This window comes from Lissotriton helveticus, chromosome 1_1 (assembly GCF_964261635.1).
Source record: "Lissotriton helveticus chromosome 1_1, aLisHel1.1, whole genome shotgun sequence".
NCBI classification, from domain to species: domain Eukaryota; kingdom Metazoa; phylum Chordata; class Amphibia; order Caudata; family Salamandridae; genus Lissotriton; species Lissotriton helveticus.
The window spans coordinates 1,662,292,401-1,662,311,193 of NC_136057.1; the positions used below are offsets into that span (position 1 = coordinate 1,662,292,401).

The 18,793-nt window shown below is 45.3% G+C and overlaps 1 protein-coding gene across 2 annotated transcripts in view; it reads right to left on the minus strand.

The window, feature by feature from the left end:
* CERS5 (ceramide synthase 5) overlaps window positions 1-18,793 on the minus strand; it is a 369,439-nt gene that overhangs the window by 115,483 nt on the left and 235,163 nt on the right. For both annotated transcript variants that reach the window (XM_078688907.1, XM_078688908.1), the window contains exon 8: window positions 14,182-14,288. In XM_078688907.1, the coding sequence (XP_078545033.1) occupies window positions 14,182-14,288 (107 nt within the window). The remainder of the gene's footprint in view (window positions 1-14,181; window positions 14,289-18,793) is intronic.

Sequence of the window (18,793 nt, forward strand, 5' to 3'; positions counted from 1 at the left end):
ATATGTTGTGAAGTCATCTGCTTACAATCGTACACAGAACGCCTTGTGATCATTTTCCCTGACCACCCTTGCACAGGAGTGGAATGCACACCACAAAAATTATTTTCCGTCAACTGGTTCAGCAGTATTTACAAGTGATCAGAGAAGGAAGCTGTGCACTAGGAAATACTTCAGCAATGAGGAGCAGCACAAGAATTCTGTCAGGACTGGAGGCGAGGATTATGCCTGCTCTATTCAATTTATTTTAACAGCAGCCAATATTAACACACAACTACATTAACCATGAACCCTTGGGAAAGAAGTAGTAAGAAAACAATGTCCTATCAGGGACATTCGAACCCAATATATTCTGTCCTCACTGGCCCTCCATCCTCTTTCTCTTCGCTGCTGCGTAGCCGAGATAAGCCACTACAATATGAAGGCATGGAATTTACCATCTATACGGACTTCACCGTTGCTGTACTGGAAGCGCGCCGCAAATTCCTGGCGGTGAAACAAAAGCTCCGAAAGGCGCAAATTGACTTTGCCCTCATGTATCCAGCACGCCTACAGGTCACCTATCATGGCAAGCAAACATATTTGTGAATCCACAGCAAGTTCAAGACTACCTTAAACGCATCAAATGCCACTGGCATCGCCGACATTTCGATGACTGCAGCTTCAGGCCACATTCCTCTGCGGCTAATGACCCCTCATAGTACAGGAAGGCACCAAGATGTCTCTGAACTGTCAGTTTTTGGCGATGTTGCTTTTATGCTCCCACACAACCTTCAGTCCTGCAGATAGCGGGGCACAACCTCATTTCAACTGGTGGCTTGAACTGCATGCGGCACGCCAACATCAGCTAAGTGTACTCTGCACCTTAGGTGCATCTTATTTCAGCGCAATGGGCTAACTGTATAAATTTGACATTTGTACTTCTCTGCCCCGATTTGGGCCGAGCACCCTCCCCTTATTTCTCCCACTGTCCCCCCTGCTTCTGGGGCAGCTGTTTTACTGCTTTGGGGGAGGGGAGGTGTCTGTGGCCCACCAGCGATCCCCCTCATATGGGTGATCCCCCACACAACTTGCTTTCTAGTTGGTCTTGTTTGACCTGGATTGTATTGTTTGAGTTTTCTCTGGCTTAGGGTGGGATACGTACTACCAGCACAACTGGGGTACTATTGTGGGCGGGGGTGGTCTGGGTACTGTTAATATTTTCTAATGTCCCTTTCCTTGTTCTGCGACAGATAGGCTTATCAACGCACTTTGGCCTATTAACGCTTAGGACTTCGTATGCGACACCTCACATCAGCAGGTTCCTCCCAAAATATGTTCCCACTCATTGAGACACTGCATGTAAACTCGCTCACGTGGAACGTTAGAGGTTTTGGGGTCGCAGGCAAATTCTTACATATCTTGACAGGGACCAGGTACACATAGCAATGCTGCAAGAGACACACATGGACCCCCGTCGCCCCACCACGTTCGCTTGCAAATGGGCCACATAGGTGTCCTCCTACTCCACCTATTTACGGGGGACACTTATTTTAGTCAAAAGGAACACACCTTTCCTCCTAGGTGGAACTTATGGCGACTCCTCTGGTAGGAGTTGTATGCTAAGGGGCACACTGGGGACGCAATCAGTCACGCTCGTCTACTGCTATGGACCGAACGTTGATGATTCCGACTACTTCACTACGCTCTAGGGCCAAATTCTCAAAGTAGGCTCCACGCATGTCATTTGTGGGGGTGACTTTAATACTGCCTTATGTCCTGCGGCGGATAGGTCTAACCTGCTTCCTCATCATTATACCAAGACTCAAGACACACTCTAATATCTGTTCAATGACCATGGACTTCTTGACGCATGGCGTTACATGCATCCCGCTGGGAGGGAAGGCACCTTTTACACTGCAATGCAATCCTCCTGGTCCAGTTTGGGTATTGGGTGGTCACCAGAGTAGCTTCCTGGGTACATACAGTGGACCAGTTATTTATTCTGCTCACTTCCCTGTCCGCCTTGCAATTTCCCCCCCTAACTCTATCGCTACTCCACGTTGTTGGCGGCTCATACCTGAGGCGTTGTTGGATGCAGTCTTTAAAGCCAAACTGGGGGACGAAATAACTGATTTTTTGAGACGTAATAAAGGGTCAGTCACGCATGTGGGTATGGTCTGGGAGGCCTTTAAGGTTACAGTTCGGGGTACGTGCATCTCAAAAAGCTTTGGTGTCCTCCAGGACATCTGTCGTAACCTGCGCATATTGGAGAGAGAACTGAAACAATTGGAGATGGGCATGTGGTGGGACGCGACGGGGAATCAAGAAGTTGCTTTGAGAGACAAGCTTTCCGACTTATAAGGATACTGCAGAACGAGAGGCCCGATTTCGCAGCAAATACTTTACGTCCTGGAAATATGGCGAGGGTGAAAGACCTGGTAAGGCACTAGCGATGGAAATACGCCAACCTCGTTTTTCAAACTAAACTATATTCCTGACATAGTTGATAGTGTTGGTGTACGTCACAGGGATAGTCTTGATATTCTGCACACATTCACCGACTTTTACACTGACCTGTACAGCACCCGCAGAACTTCGCCTCCTGACTTTTCTAAAAAAAAAAAACTAAAAAAAAGTCTTCTCCAATGCAAACGATCAAAGGTGTGTAGCAATTTCAATATGGAAAAATCGTCATGATAAATGAGTCAGAGTCAGAAGAGAAAAGTTGAAGCTTCAGAATGGGAGTTGGAAACTAAGTCGCATTGGATCTCCATTGATGTCCGTTACCATTTAGATGCCTGACATTTTGGCTTCTGACTCGTTTATCAAGATGATTTTTTCAGTTGACAGGTTGTACTTTTAACGACTACTTGGATATATTGCGACATTCAGATTCATATCGAAATTGCTACACACCTTTGATTGTTTGTATTGGAGAAGACTTGATTGTTCATTACTGATTTTTCTGCATACAATTATCAATCTAAGCCTTGAGTAAGTAGTCCAAAGACGAAACACGTGTCAGCTGTGTATTTGCTACATCTATGAGTTAACATTTTGGAAACTGTTCCACTATTGATCAAGACTATTCGAAACTGACTATCTATTTCTGAATTTGGAATTTTGCTCGTCAGTAGGAACTTTTGTGTGCTGTGTTCTGTTGTTCAATTTTCAATGTATACGAATGATTGTTTACCTGGATGACATGATCCTCGTAGACGCATGCCCCCATCAACTTCTGCGCCACCTCCGAATAGTGGTGGATCTTCTCCAGGGCCTGGGATTTGTGGTGAACGAGACGAAATCCATCCTGACGCCTTCCCAGACCCTTACATTTCTAGGCTTCGTGATAGACTCCACTTCCTCCACTCTCAGTCTTCCGACCAAGAAGGTTTCAAAGATTCAACATGAATTGAGGCACTCCCCCATCAAACCTCAGGTGTCACTCAGGCAATTGGCCTGGATTGTGGGTCTCCTCTCCGCCTCCATCCAGGCCATCCTCCCAGGCCCACTACATTATCGAGCGCTTCAACGCCTCAAAGCAAACTACTTAGGCAGGGGTTGCCTTTACTCTCACAAGGTGACTTTGTCCGTGGAGGCCAGGGAGGAGATCGAGTGGTGGCTGGAACACACGGAGGCTTGGAACGGCCCCAGACCTGGTGATAGAATCCGACGCCAGAAGAGCAGGCTGGGGGGCCAGATGTGGCGAGTTTTCCACAGGACGTTTGTGGTCTCTAGAAGAATGAAGATTACATATCAAATGCTTCTAACTCCTAGCAGGTTCTTTCGCAGTCCGTTGTTGGACGAGAAACTCCATCCAGTCCTCTGTCCTCTTAAAAATGGAAAACATCTCAGCAGTCCGGTATATGAACCATCTAGGGGGCAAGAGATCCAAAGCCCTTTCGGACTTGGCCGCCAGCTTTTGACCATAATGCCTGGAACACCAAGTGTCAGTCACGGCGGAGTATCTTCCCGGTCAGGAGAACCACATAGCGGACTTTTAATCCCGCAAATTCAGAGCCTCGAGCCTCTGGAGCCTCGACCCAGAGGTCTTACGGACCTTGAACGACCGTTGGGGTCCTTTATCGATGGACCTCTTTGCCTCGGGATTGGACAGGTAACTTCAACGTTTTTTCAGCTGGAGGCTGGACTCGTTGGCAGTGGCCACAAATGTATTGCTCCAGGATTAGAGCCTGAAGCAGGGGTACGCGTTCACCCCCCTTTGCAATGATGGCGACGGCTCCGGTCAGGAGACAGCGTGCGGAGGTGGTAATGGTTTCAAGTTTGGTTTCCAGTTCTTCTGGAACTCTCCTGGAATTCTCCATTCCTACTCCCGCAGTTTCCAGCTCTCCTACTGAGCCCCGATCGAGTTCCTCATCCTCTGATTCAGGGAAACTCATTATGGCTAATGGCATGGCAGATTACAGGAGTCGATGGAAAGTCCCAGGCCCTTCTGAAAAAGTTGAAAAGTTCATGTCCAAGGCTTGGAGTGGACAGCACAGTCAAACAGTACAGGTCCACATGGATCAGATGGTCACGTTGGTGTATGTGATGGAGCTTTAATCTCCTGGAAGCAGGTGTAGCCCATATTCTACGTTTTCTGGCTCATTTAGCCTTGCTTACAGGTCAATAAATACCTTTCGGTCAGCCATCTCAGCTGGTCATGTGCCCCTTAACAACTCAGCGGTTGGGGATCATCCACTGGTCTGCAGGCTACTGCGAGGTATCAGGCTGTCTCTGCCTCCGGAACCCTGTTACTCAGCCCTTTGGGATGTGAATCAGGTTCTCAAGCTGTTCCTTTCCTAGCAACCCAATCGTTTTCTGTCACAGAAAGAGCTGTCAGCTAAGCTGGCCATGCTGCTCTGCCTCATTTCCTGCTGCCGCGTCTCAGACGTGAGAGCTCTGGATATCACGAGCAGGATATTTACCCCCAATGTGGTGACTTTTACTCTCCACAGGAGTACAACATGTCACACAAGAGTAATCAACTATCCAGAATTCCCGGACTCCCCTCAGCTATGTGTGGTCCGCTGCTTGAAAGCATATGAGGAAATGACAGAGGAATTCCGTCCCCCGGGAGAGGGACAACTACTTATTGCATTACGCAAGTCTTCCAAGGCGGTGTCATCCCCCACGATAGCCAGATGGGTTAGATGGGTTATACAGGAGGCAGGAATTAGCCTTAAAATGTTGGGGCCCACTCAACATGAGGGACCATGGCCTCTAAGGCATTTGGCTTGGGTGCCCGTTAGGAGGATATCCTCAACGCAGCTGACTGATCCTCGGATTCCACTTTAAAGAGTTTCTTCTTCAAGCCAGTGCTGGATATGGCTCACCTCGTGGTGAGCAAGCTTTAAAGTAGCATAATCCTCGCCTCCAGTCCGGACATAGAATGAAAAATGTCCTAGCTATAATAACGGAAAGTTTCAATTTGATTAAGGACTCGGAGGCGAGGATTATCCCGCCCTAGGGATTTCAGATGAAGATTGCCCTCCCCGTATCAGAGTAAACAGAATAGTTTTATCGCTGAATTGTTTTTGGGGCAATAGTGTGAGGTGATGGCTTAATGTCTGCCTCTCACTGATTTTTTTGCCCACAGGCTTTGACAGATTCTTGCCTGATAAATGACAAAGTCTTCTGGTTTTTGTAGGATCTGATGCAAACACACAAGACTCATGATAGTGATCTATCGGCTGACTTCGCGCTACGAAAGAGGATGGAGGGCCAGTGAGGACAGAATATGTTGAGCTGGAATGTCCCTGATTGGAGGCCACAGTACTGTTACTGATTGGACATTTTTTTCTTACTTCTTTATTCCCAAGGGTTCATGGGAAATATAGTTGTGTTAATATTGGATGGTGTTAAAATAAAGTGAAGAGAGAAGGCATAAACCTCGCCTCCGAATCCTTAATAGAATTGAAACTTTCCATTAAGATAGCTAGGACATTTTTCATTCAGGGCATCAAATGTTTCTTTTGCAAATACACGTTCTTTGCTTCAAATGGAGTTTTTCTTTCAATTTCAGAAGTGCTCCAGAATCCCATAATGAGGACGTAATAGATTGCCTATTAGTGAAAATACCATGATAGAGCGGAGTCTTCATTTAAGAAAATGGCGCCTGATCATGTCAGATTCCAATGTCGGAATCTGCTCCGGGAAAAGGCTGAGGATGCATCCAACATACAGATCCTCTAGGAAGCGACACCTTTGAGTGAAGGTTTGACAATCCTTGAAAGTATTTCGCAATTCCAAACTTGTGAAAAAACATCTGATTGACGGTAACAGTGCAGAAGACAAGAATACAAAGGTAATCAACACCTAACCGAGGAACCAGTCAGTGATGGAAGCAGAAAACATGGAATTAAAGCATGAAAAAATGCATTAATAAATAATTATTTCTATTTTCTGAAAGATAAGTTTGTACAGCAGCTTATCCAAATAATCTATAACTCAACGCTGGAGAATAAAAAGCAGAGTTGAGATGTTTTAAACATTTTGCACTGTAGTCTTTAATTGGGCAATGGTAATAAGGAACCAATGGTTCCAGCATTAAGGTAGAGAATAGTCAAAGAAAGAACATCTATAAAAGATAAATTCTTGATAAACAAGTCTACAGACCTATCATGCACATTAATTATGAGTTCCTACCACTATACAGGCAAGGTAAGGCAAAAGTAAACAGAATCCATCCACTCTTAAAACTGATGTTAGCCAGTGTAGGAGTTCAACAAAAGACCGATATTATGGATGTCTGCAGGAATTATCATGCATGGTAAAAACAAACCAGTGAACCTATAGACTTTAGAAAGTATACTAAACAAGATCCGAGAGCCATTACATGCTGGTAGGAAATTGCGCACTAACTTCTGACTCTAGTTCTCGACCATTGGTATTGGTCATACATCAACGTGCTTAAAACTTTAATCGTCAGGGGCGTGGCTTGGACGCCGGAGAAATGGCGGCGTAATTCTTTCCTCCTCCGAGCGGCTGTGACTAAATGCGCTGAAAGGAGCTGCAATCCGACTCTGTTTCTGGCAAAAACGAGTGCCTGGCTGTCGGAACACTAGAACTGGCGATGAGGGAAGTTTGAGCCAGATCCGATCGAGGAAACGGGACTAAACTGTCAGTTTTGCCCCGACCGGAGGTACCTGCGCTGCACTACGGAGCCCGCTCCCGGACACATCCACGCGGTCTCCCGGAGCTCCGGTCGTGTCATAACACACTGACTGGGAATGCCCGCCCAAGGAGAAGCACGATTGTGGACCCACAAGCTGCAGCAGCAGAATCGTGAGTAAACGGACCTCGCGGATGAGGCTGCTGGCGACCGTATAATTGTGTAGAAGAAAGGGCGCGTGAACTAACTGTTGAAAATGGCGGCTCCCCAGCGCGTCTGGCATCGCGCTTGAGTCATCCTGAGTTCTGATACCGTAATCGTTGCTGTGGCAGCTGTCTATGACCACGAGGAACTGAATGCAGCAATTAAACCTCCCGCCCATGCACATTTCTCGAAAATGACGCTGCAATTACCCATAAAACTGTAAGCGCCCACAGAGCCTAGATCGTGTTTGAATGTCAGAGCTGAATTGAAATGGTTGAAAATACGTGAGAGGATCTGCTAAGCAATTAAGTCTCTGTGACCTGGAACACCCTTATGTGGACAAAACACTGTAGTACTGTGAGTTATGCTGGTTAAACCTTTACAGCAGCCATTTGCATTTGATATTTACAAGGAGTAAACATACGCAATGTACAAAATGGCGGCTACTGCAGATGAGTGTTCATGGGGAGGTCTGCAGCTACTATGCTGGTAATATACGTATAACTCCCTATCAGTAAATCGCTATTCACTACTCACAACCACCAGAATAAGGCAGGAGAGGTATCTAACGTGCTGCCCTGCACTGTCTCAACACAATTCAGTCTCAGTGCTGTGAGGTTGGTGAACATCAAGGCACTACCAGGATAGTTACAGGTCAACAACTGTGTTCTAAGTGGGCTTGGTGGCGTGCATTGATAACCGGCGGCTAAACATCACCAAGTTGCAGTGAACAACTTAACAATGGGGGACAAGGAAAATGGTAAAAATTCTAAGCGCCTGAAATCTGACCCACCGACGCCAGTCAAAGGAAATAAGGTAATGGCAGAAGCTATAGAAACAATACTGAGCAGACTGGAAGAAGTTAGGGACTTGGCCAAATCCACCAAAGAGGAGGTTGTTGCAATCCCCCAGGACATCAAAGTCATCAATTCGAGACTAACGGAGTCCGAGAGCAGGATAAGTAAATTGGAAGACTTCGAAAATAGAACATGTGGAGCCATCAAGAATCTCTCCCTGTGTTCAGACCATCTTGTGAGGAAAGTTGCGGAATTGGAAGATAGAAATAGAAGGGGGAACCTGAGAATTTTTGGTATGCCAGAAAAATCAGAGGAATCCCATGACTCTTGCATACCCTTCCTTGAGCAGCGGTTTACACAGGCCACAAATTTAACCTTCACTCAGCCACTGGAGTTTGATAGAGCACATAGAGTACCGGGACAAATTACCAAAGAGCAGAAGGGCCCGAGAGCGATTGTGTGCAAACCGCAAAGATACCAACACACAGAGCAGATACTTACCTTCGTCCGCAAACATAACCATGTGCTATGGAAAGGCCACAAAATCTTCATTTCACAAGACTTCAGTAAGGAGACTATGGAAATCAGGAAAGCTTTCCTTGCGTTGAGACCACAACTGAAGTCACTTGGTTACATGTATGGCTTCATAGGTCCGACAAAGTTTAAAGTAACAATACAAGGCGTGACTCATGTGTTCTCTGACCCGCGAAAATTGCGACAACACTTGTCCAGCCAGGGAGATGGCAACATGGAGGTCTCCCCCTCAACTCAACAGGGAGCCTCTTCATCCAGCCTAGGATGAGTTTTTGACTACCGGTGCTGTCACTCTAATGTTTCCTGGCTCCTCATAATGCACCTAATCTGATCTGAACTAAGTAAGACTGTCTTTTGGCCGAAATAGGTTTGTTCATTGCTTACTTAAATTCTGCCCATCTGACGGCCTGTTCTGTTCTGTTCCACAAGCCTTTTGGGTCCTCTGCCAGCGAATCTTCCACAATCCGGAACTATGTCAGGACGATCTCTCAAGTCCTTGCTGTTTCTAGATTACCACACTGATGTTCTTATGCCTTAAAATAACGTATTACGCTATAGCTTTATTCTGTAGCACACTTCTTTGGTTTTATGCAGACCCATGGTGCTTAACCCGCTATTCTGATGTGCTTAGCTCCCGCTTCCACAATTAATGTAGTGGCTTTTGCTGAACTCAATGTTATGGCATCATTGTTGTTTCTCGTTGCCTACGTACCTGTTTCACTTTTCGCTAAATTGGGGTTGCAGCCCCAAGGATCAATAGTTATGAGTAAGCTGTTTGGAGGCGGTCTCGAGGTCGTCATTCCCGAGTCGCCATGTTCCTTTTCTACTATTGGGGAGGGAGGGGTGGGCTGTGGGTGAGGGAGGAGGGTGGAGGGAGGTTTGTAGGGGAGAGGGGAGGGATTGTTTTCACATTTTGTATATTGTTTTGCTTTGTTTTTTCTATTTTGCATCCCATTTTGCATCCTACTTTGCATCCACCGTATCACATTGCATTCCGAAGCTTACATTATGTCCTTCAACTTCCTGCATATTGTGCTAGCCCTGCAACCAATACAAGCTATGCTACTGCAGATACTGCCAAATGTCTAATGCTCTCTTTACGATCTAAATCCTATGCATATACATGTGTTATGAGACAATATCAGATGTTATATAATTGATGGCTCCTGTTATAGATACTCCAATAGGGACAACCACTATAGCTAACCTTAAAATATTATCGTTGAATGTGAAAGGCCTTAACCAACCGGTTAAACGCCAGAAGATACTTGATTATATGCGTAGGCAATGTGGTGACATAGCCCTGTTGCAGGAGACAAAGCTGGAAACGAAGCAATTTCACACACTACGCAACAAATACTACACTGAGGTAATAGGCTCTGAGGCAATCTCTAAAAAAAACGGGGTGGTGATGCTCGTAGCAAAATCTGCAAACGTTGAGGTGATCTCCTCTACAACAGACACGAAGGGTAGATGGGTTTCGGCGAAACTACTCAAAGACGATACTGAATTCTTTATTACGACAATATATGCCCCTAATGCACATGACCCGTCTTTCTGGCTAGGCCTCACGAAACAGATCAACTCCATCCCAGACACGGCAGTTCATATTCTGGCGGGCGACTTCAATCTTCCGTTTGATCCGGTACTAGATAGAGACTCCAAATGCGTCTTTCGCCCAGGTAGAGCCCATAAGGCGTTCATGACGCTGTGCAGTAGGTTCCATATGATAGACACGTGGCGCCTATTACATCCTGATGGTAGAGACTATTCTTTTTACTCCCCACCACATGACTCGTTCTCGAGAATTGACTACATACTCATATCTAAAAACGCGTTGGCCAGAGTTGAGGATTCGGACATTGCTCCCAGATTAGTCTCTGATCACTCCTGCGTCTCTCTCACACTGTCCAATGTTAAACCGACTACTCGTCAGTCCATGTGGAGATTCAACGACGCTATTCTTAACGACACAAAACACAAAGAAACCATTGACAACGCCATTAAAGATTTCTTAATGACAAACAAAAAAGGAGACACTTCAGATACCATTCGGTGGGAGGCACTAAAATCCACCATACGGGGACTTATCATAAAAATATCCTCTGCAATTAACAAGAACCGCACCGCGGCCTTGCTGAAAGTAGAAGAGGAGATCTCACAACTCCAGCGCAAATACCTGAATGATAGAAACCCTGAGGTCCTGTCTGAACTGTCCAACCGAAAATACACCTATAACAAACTTATCAGTGAGAAGGCGGGTATCTGGCTAGCCCTGTGATTCTAATAAGGCAGGGAAAGGACTAGCGGCATATCTTAAATTTAAAATTAAAAAAAACGCCATTACTTCTCTGCTAGATGAGAATGGCACTCCTAGCTCTGACCCCAATAAAATTGCAAACATCTTCAAAGAATTCTACGGAAAACTTTATGCTAGGAACGTACACGTTGACAGAGGAAAAATGGAGACGTACCTCTCAAATTGTACACTTCCAACACTCACGTCCACAGAAAGGGAGTCCTTGAACGAACCGGTATCTGAATCAGAGGTTATTACCGCGATCAAATCCCTCAAAAAGGGGAAAGCCCCTGGCCCAGATGGCTACAAAGCACCATTTTATAAGACCTTCGCCCATGTTCTCGCCACTCCGCTATTAGAGGTCTTCCAGGAAATTAGTACCACAGGAGAGGTTAAGGGAACTATGGCCGAAGCCGTAATTGCAGTTATACCCAAGGAAGGCAAGGACTCCCTAAAAACTACAGACCTATCTCGCTGATAAACGTAGACTGCAAGCTCCTGGCCTCGATTCTAGCAAGACGCATCCAGAAGGTTTTGCCGTCCTTAATACATCCATCGCAAGCGGGATTCCTGAAAAACAGGCTGTCGAGTGACAACACTAGAATTCTGGCTCACGTTATTGAAAAGGCGAGGCCCTTATCCACACCCACTGTAGCGATTACATTAGACGCTGAGAAAGCGTTCGACAAAGTGGATTGGACATACTTGAATGCGGTACTACATAAATTCGACCTGGGTCCTCTATTTACTAAATTAGTCATGTCCCTCTATGCCTGTCCCTCCGCTAGAGTGAGAGCTGGTGGTGCTTTTTCCTCCCCTTTTAACCTAGAACAAGGTACTAGGCAAGGCTGCCCCTTGTCCCCGTCCTTATTCCTCCTGGCAATTGAACCCTTTCTGTACTATATAAGGGAAAACCCTGACATTGCAGGAATTCCATTCACAGACTGCACAATTAAACTCACGGCCTACGCTGATGATGTGCTGGTCTTGAGTGAAAAGGCTGATAAAGCCATACCGGCTTTACTCACTACGATTGAAGAATTTTCGTGTGTGTCCGGATACTCCCTGAATAAGGATAAAACAGCGTGAAATTACTAAACAACCTGAGTGACAAAAATATCCTGGGTGACTCCGGACTTACCTGGCAGCCGAAGAGTTTTAAATATTTAGGTATGGAATTCGAGAGGGATTTGATAACCACCCTGAAAATCAATGAGGATATACTCTATAAGAAAATACAAAAACTATTAGATGGTTGGTCGCTGAAATTCCTCTCGTGGTGGGGTAGAGCAGAGACGTTAAAGATGATGATCAGCCCCTTGGTAAATTATATGGCGTGTATGCTCCCCATGACCTTCACGAAAGATTTTCTGCATAAAATAGAGAAGTCATTCACGGACTTCCTGTGGAAAGGGAAGAAACCGAGAATTGCCATGAAAAAATTACAACTTCCAAAACTTAAAGGGGGTATAGGTTTACCCAATTTCAGACATTACCAAGCCGCCTTTCTCTGCAAGCAGGGTGCTTCCTGGTTTGCCGAAGACCCTAAATATACGCCTCTATGGATTGACATTGAAAAATCCATTATAGGCAAGGCCCCGCTTTCTGCTGTACTTACAATGGACCTCTCACACCTTACACACTCTAAATACATCATGCTCAATACCAAAAGAGCACTTTTGCAATTAGATCACCTTCACAAGACTGGTCTGCAAATCCACAAATCAACCTCTGCATCTTTATGGCGCAACCCATTGATTAAAATTAACGGCTCGCCCCCCCATATGGGACCACTGGTCTGATGGAGGTATTAATGTGATTTCAGATCTCTATGAGAATAACATACCATTGCCCTTCTCGACTCTGCAGTCTAGGCACTCCCTATCACCGATTGACTTCTACGCTTTTCTGAAGCTAAAATCGGCTCTGTCCACACGAACATTCAAGCCAGCGACACCTTGGCTAAAATCTATGCTCCCGCACTTCCAATCCTCGGGACATTTCGTCTCAAAAATATATAAACTACTTGCACCAGCACCCAACAAATCGATGAGACGTAATGAAATCAAATGGGAAGCAGAACCAAACAACACTGGTATAGACATAGACTGGGTCAGGATACATGCGTCGGCACTTACACACAAGGTCTCGCCGATACTGTCGCAGACCAAGTATATGATACTCAACAGGACATTCTGGACCCCACAGAGACTATTTAAGGTTGGCCTGCGAGACACACCAACATGCTGGAACTGCTCATTGGACGTTGGTGATCTCCCACACATGTTATTTAATTTCCCCATGCTTCACACATATTGGGCCAAGATCTTTGATTATATTGGACACATATTTGCCATACATCCCTCAAGGGAATTCATTTATATCATCCTGGGAGCCATAGATCCAATATTAAAGGGAGACCATGACCACCAACTTCTGGACCTCTTGCTAACACTGGCATGCAAGGTTATCCTATGCAACTGGAAAGCAGCGGCAGAGGTCTCCTTCAATGCCTGGAGGGAGTGGCTGTCCTGCATTAGAGGCACTGACAATCCCGCTCTACACACGTCACCATGGCAGGTCACTAACAATAAATTGTGGTCCTTCTTAGATCAGGCCTCCTTCCCCTTCGACCCACCATAAGACACTGTCCGACTAATTCAACGCTTAGTTACTCCTTGGGGTAACTTCCGCACAGAAGGCACTGGGTACGATCCATATTAAATGGGCACAATAACTGGAGACTTACTCCGCAGGGATGACGAGGTATTGCATGGTATTACATGTCTGACTATAGATGGAAAGGCTTCTACGGAAATGTATGTAACAGTAATAATGCGATGCTGTTTGATTATTGTTTGTTAATTTGTTATCACCTCTTTTTTAGATCCGGAATGATGATTATTGTCTTGTTTTATATACCTTTCTTCTTTATTTCCTGTATCATTTTATATGTATTGACATATGATTGATTTCGGCATCACTCCAATATGTTTGTATGAATACCGATGCTTTATTGCCGCTCTCCTCTTTGTTATTGTTTAATAACAAAGATTTGAACACAAAAAAAAAACTTTAATCGTCAGGCTGGGATTGCCAGCTCAACATAAGGGTGTAATTCAAGCATGTAAATCTATCAAAGATCCAATACTGGAAAAACGCGAACCAAGTAAACAGGTTTTATAATGTGTGGTGATCACAGTAAGCTGTTCCTGTGTGTATGATCAACAGGACAGAAAACTTCATGCACTTACCAAAATGGAAAGATACCCAGTCTGGAGGAGACGAACACAAACCCAAAAAGGCAGAAAAGAGAATCACAAAGACGCTGGTATTTTGCATAATTTGCGAGTTTTGCAGCCTGGAGAAAAAACAAAACACAATTGTTACCACAAAAGGAAATGCTGGCAAAACCAGGATAATACCCCTTCACCCCCTCTTTTTCATAAAAAAATTGACAGCAGTGAGCATTTCTTAAATGCAAATATTGATTCCTGAACCAAGGACAATGAAGAATCACTCAAGAGCCTAACAAGAAGTGAACGTCTACCCTTGCTACAAAGAGGTGCGTTTACATGTGCAAAATCCTCCTGTTGTACTAAATAAGGTTTACATACACACACCTATAACAGTGTCAGATCACAACTGTGTTACAAATTGTGAGCACTCAAATCTGGGGAGGAATAGGGAGTGAGAGAAGTCCGCAAGGAAATAAGGCATGCTTAAATTTAAAGTAGAGTGCAGCAAAGAAAGATCAAAGTCATATTACAGCACAGTGGTGTTTAAAGGCGTTGAAGGGTAAGTTAACATAGGAGGGGATGTAAGGTGAGCTGACAAGTGTTTCTCATTTTTATTGTAAAACAACTGGGAAGAAAAGCCACACAGAGACCCATCTCTGCAGTGCTTTTCAATAATGCTCCATTTCGCAAGAACTATACATCAAGTGCTAACCCTAGCCAGAGTGCCCACTAAACAGGGAAAGTGACTACAAAAGAAAATTAGCGGCATCATTAAAGCACTGCACATTTGATTACATTTGAGGACCGAAAGACTTGCATTAGTCTTATGCCCCCTGATCGCTGCGCAAACTCCGGTTTCAAATTTTGAGTAATATCCTAATTATCGCACTGACTCGGACAGATTATTGCAGGTCGAACCTAACAAAAATTATCTGGTGAAAAATGTGGTAAAAATGCAAACTACGCACATTTTGTTGCAATAAATACCAAATTGGCTTGCTGTCCAGTGCATTTACACCTGGTAAATACCTCATACGAGGTCAAAACCTACCCCTTTTCCAACATACTTTTAATCAGGGCCATTAAGAATAGAGATTATCAGGGTACCCAAATTCACCACCATTTGCATTATTAGAAGTGCTCATTTATACTCAGCAACCATGTAAGAGAAAAACTAAAAGGTATCATGTAATTTTCCAGGCACATTACAACCAAGTCTAAAACAACGTGGGATGCATTATCGTTACCTTTTATTACAATGAGCCTGCTTAAAAATCAATATCGAACTAATTGTGTTACTTACCTGTAACAATAGTTCTCAGGAATAACATGAGGAAAAAGTGGGTAAAAGGCAGGAAGAGGGGAGAATTGCCAAAGGATGTAAGAAATCAGAAGAAAATCTTAAGTGTATGTATTGCATTGAACTCTACCCCATTCCAACACAAATGGCGAATGACACTGTCCATTCCAAGAAACCGAAATCCTCTCTTCTTACTTCTGTTTAAATTGAGACTTCTTTTACCCACCTTTTTAATCTACGTCACAACTGCTCACCTTTTCTTGTGTCCTAGAGTCTGATTAGCCTCAAACACAACATATTCCTTTTTCCCATACAGCCATCTGATTTCACAGTACGTTCAAGTGGTTTTCTTCTCATTGGCGGCCATAACCTGCGCGCCTATTTATACTGTGCTGCCGTCTTACATCAATAGGTGAGAGACGCCACCATTCAAGCGGAGTGGAAGGACCAGGGCACCAGGAACCATTGTGAATTTCCAAAATCTCTTAACTGTGAAAAAACCACTTGTCTTTGTGAACTGACTTTAAATTCCAATGTCGTAGGCTGAGAGGACCACCTTGAAGTCCTTTCCCTTCTTCATGAGTGCATCATGGGCCAGTTCTTCAATCCTTTGCTCAAATTGTATTTTCGGAAACGAGGCGCTCACGTTTGTTAGGTACCAGCGTGAGGGCTCTTTTGCCTCTATAGACCATCATTTACTAGTTAGTTCTGGGTAATCACTGTCTTGCTGTACCCGTATCATTAATAAGGTGGTCCTGCTCCCCATGCACGGTCTCCAGGCACACTCCTTAGTGGTATATTTAGCTTTTCACTCCATTCCTATGGGCGAGAGAGGGTCAACGTTCTTATAGTCACAGTCCAGTTTTCTATCAAGGGAAATGAAAGAAGAAAGAAAATCAGGGTTTGTATCGGTTTCTTGCTGCTATCCTATGTGATGCGCAATTATACCTTCTTAACCCCTTCCATGCTCATGACAAGGTCAGCTCGTCATGCAGTGCACAGGAGCTGTGCTTATGACGAGCTGACCTTGTCATGAACAATGGGATTATCAATCAATCAGCACCCAGCGGGAATTGCCTTAGCACCAATGTGGTTAAAGAGTTGTTAACTCCATCACATATATTCTTGTTGTTAGTACTCCGCTAGCAAAAAAATGCCATATTCCGCTGCCCACACTTACTTCAGAGAAAAGTTGACCTCAATCACCTAAGCGTCCTGACATAAGTTGTTTTTCTGCAAAGAAACTTCAAGTCAGTAGTTGTAGTGACTTCCCTTAGTCCACAACACATTGCGAATGATCCTCAGCTCCACTCTTAGATTATTTTACGCACAGTGGCGTGAAAGGGAGAGTGAGCGTGAGTATCAATCAATCAGCAAATTTGTAGAGCGCGCTACTCACCCGCTAGGGTCTCAAGGCGCTTGGAGGGGGCGGGGGGGGGGGTTCTGGGGGGGGATTCGCTACTGCTCGAACAGCCAGGTCTTGAGTTGCTTTCTGAAGGAGAGATGGTCCTGGGTCATCTGAAGGTGGGTGGGGAGGGAGTTCCATGTCTTGGCCGCCAGGTAGGAGAAGGATCTTCCTCCGACGGTGGATTTGCGGATTCATGGGACGGAGGCGAGGGCGAGGCTGGCGGATCGGAGCTGGCGGGTGGGTGTGTAGAATGTGAGGCGGCTGAACAAGCTCCTTCAGTTCCACCTTATCTGGTAAAGATTACCTAGCTGCAGATTCCTTACCTCAGAATTACACCCAGGCGTTAAAGTTTTTTTGTGAGCAGTGCCCATGCGTGCCGGTAGGTGGTGTCACTCGGCTTTGCGTGGCGTAGTGAGCGCTGGAAGACGTGCACAGTGCAAATATAGGCGCCACCGCGGCACTCTGAAGTCAGTTTCTTTTTGCGACTTTCCACCCCAGGAGCACGGAGCCATGAAGAACACTGACCAATGCAGTGCGAAACTAGAGCCCTGAAAAGGGAACAGCCCTATCCCTTTCTTTAGACTAGATACCCAAGCAATACTTCCCAAGAGAAGAGTCTGTGAACCTGATTTACACCAGAAAGTGTATATCCCGATGGACTGGCCTGTCCAGCCAGTAGTGCTTGGTGAACAAAGCAGCGAACGGTGCAGTGAAGCTTTCGTTGCAGTCTGACAGATGTCCAGGAACAGAACACCACGTGCTAACAAAGTGGTCCCAGCCTTGGTTCTAGTGGAATGAGCCTGTAAGCCATCCAAGGGTCGCTTCTTGGCCAATGCATAGCAGATCTTAAGATCATGATTCATCGGGAAATGGATCGTATATGCACTGCTTTCCCCTTCTTGGATCCCACATAATCCATGAAGAGTTGATCGAGGTAGAATGACAACGCTCTTTTCCAGTCCATCCGGTGGAGTCTCTCCTCTTTCTTAGAGGGATGAGGCGATGCGTAAAAGGTAGGCAATGATATAGACTGGTCTATTTAGAACAGGTTGACTACCTTCAGCAAGAAGGATGCCAGAGTCCGAAGGACCAGTTTCTCTGGGTAAAACGAGATGTACGGAGTCTGAGATGACAGCACCTGCAGTTCACTGACCCTCCAGATGGATTAAATTGCTACCAGAAAAGCCATCTTGATGGTGAGGAGCCTAAAAGGGCAGCTATGAAGCAGCTCAAAGGGAGCACACATTAGAAAAGTAAGAACAAAATTGAGGTCCCTTTGAAGCATAACAAAGGGAACTGGAGGGAACATGTGTTGAAGACACTTAAGGAACCTATTTACAATAGGGAATTTGAAAAGGGAAGGCTGATCTGGCAGCGGCAGAAAGGCTGAGCTAGCAGATATATAACCCTTCAACATGTACAATGCTGAGCACTGCTGGGCCAAAGTAACAATAACCAAAAGAACGTGGGAAAGTGGTGCAGATAAAGGGTCAACCTTTTAGGCTGTAAACTGTGCCATAAATTTGCTCTAAAGGAAGGCATATAACATCTTGGTGGAGGGACGCCTAGTTGCCAAAATAACATTAAAGACTTCAGGCGAGAGGTCAAAAGCTGTCAGTTGTCACTGTTCAATCTTCACGGATGAAGGAGGAGTGCTCACAGGTTCAGGTGGAGAACCCTCCACTCGCTGCTGCAACAGGAGATCCTCCTGAAGGGGCACCCTGATTAGAGGACTAATGGAGATGCTCAACAGCCCAGGCATACCAGACTCTCAGAGTCAGGAGTAACAAGGATGATTTGTGTCCGGTTGTTCCTGATCTTCTTGAGAACTCTGGGAAAAGAGTGGCATTGGTGTAAAGGCATATGGGAGGGCTGAGCTCCACTTGAGACAAAAAGTGTCTCCGGGCGAGAGCTGTCTT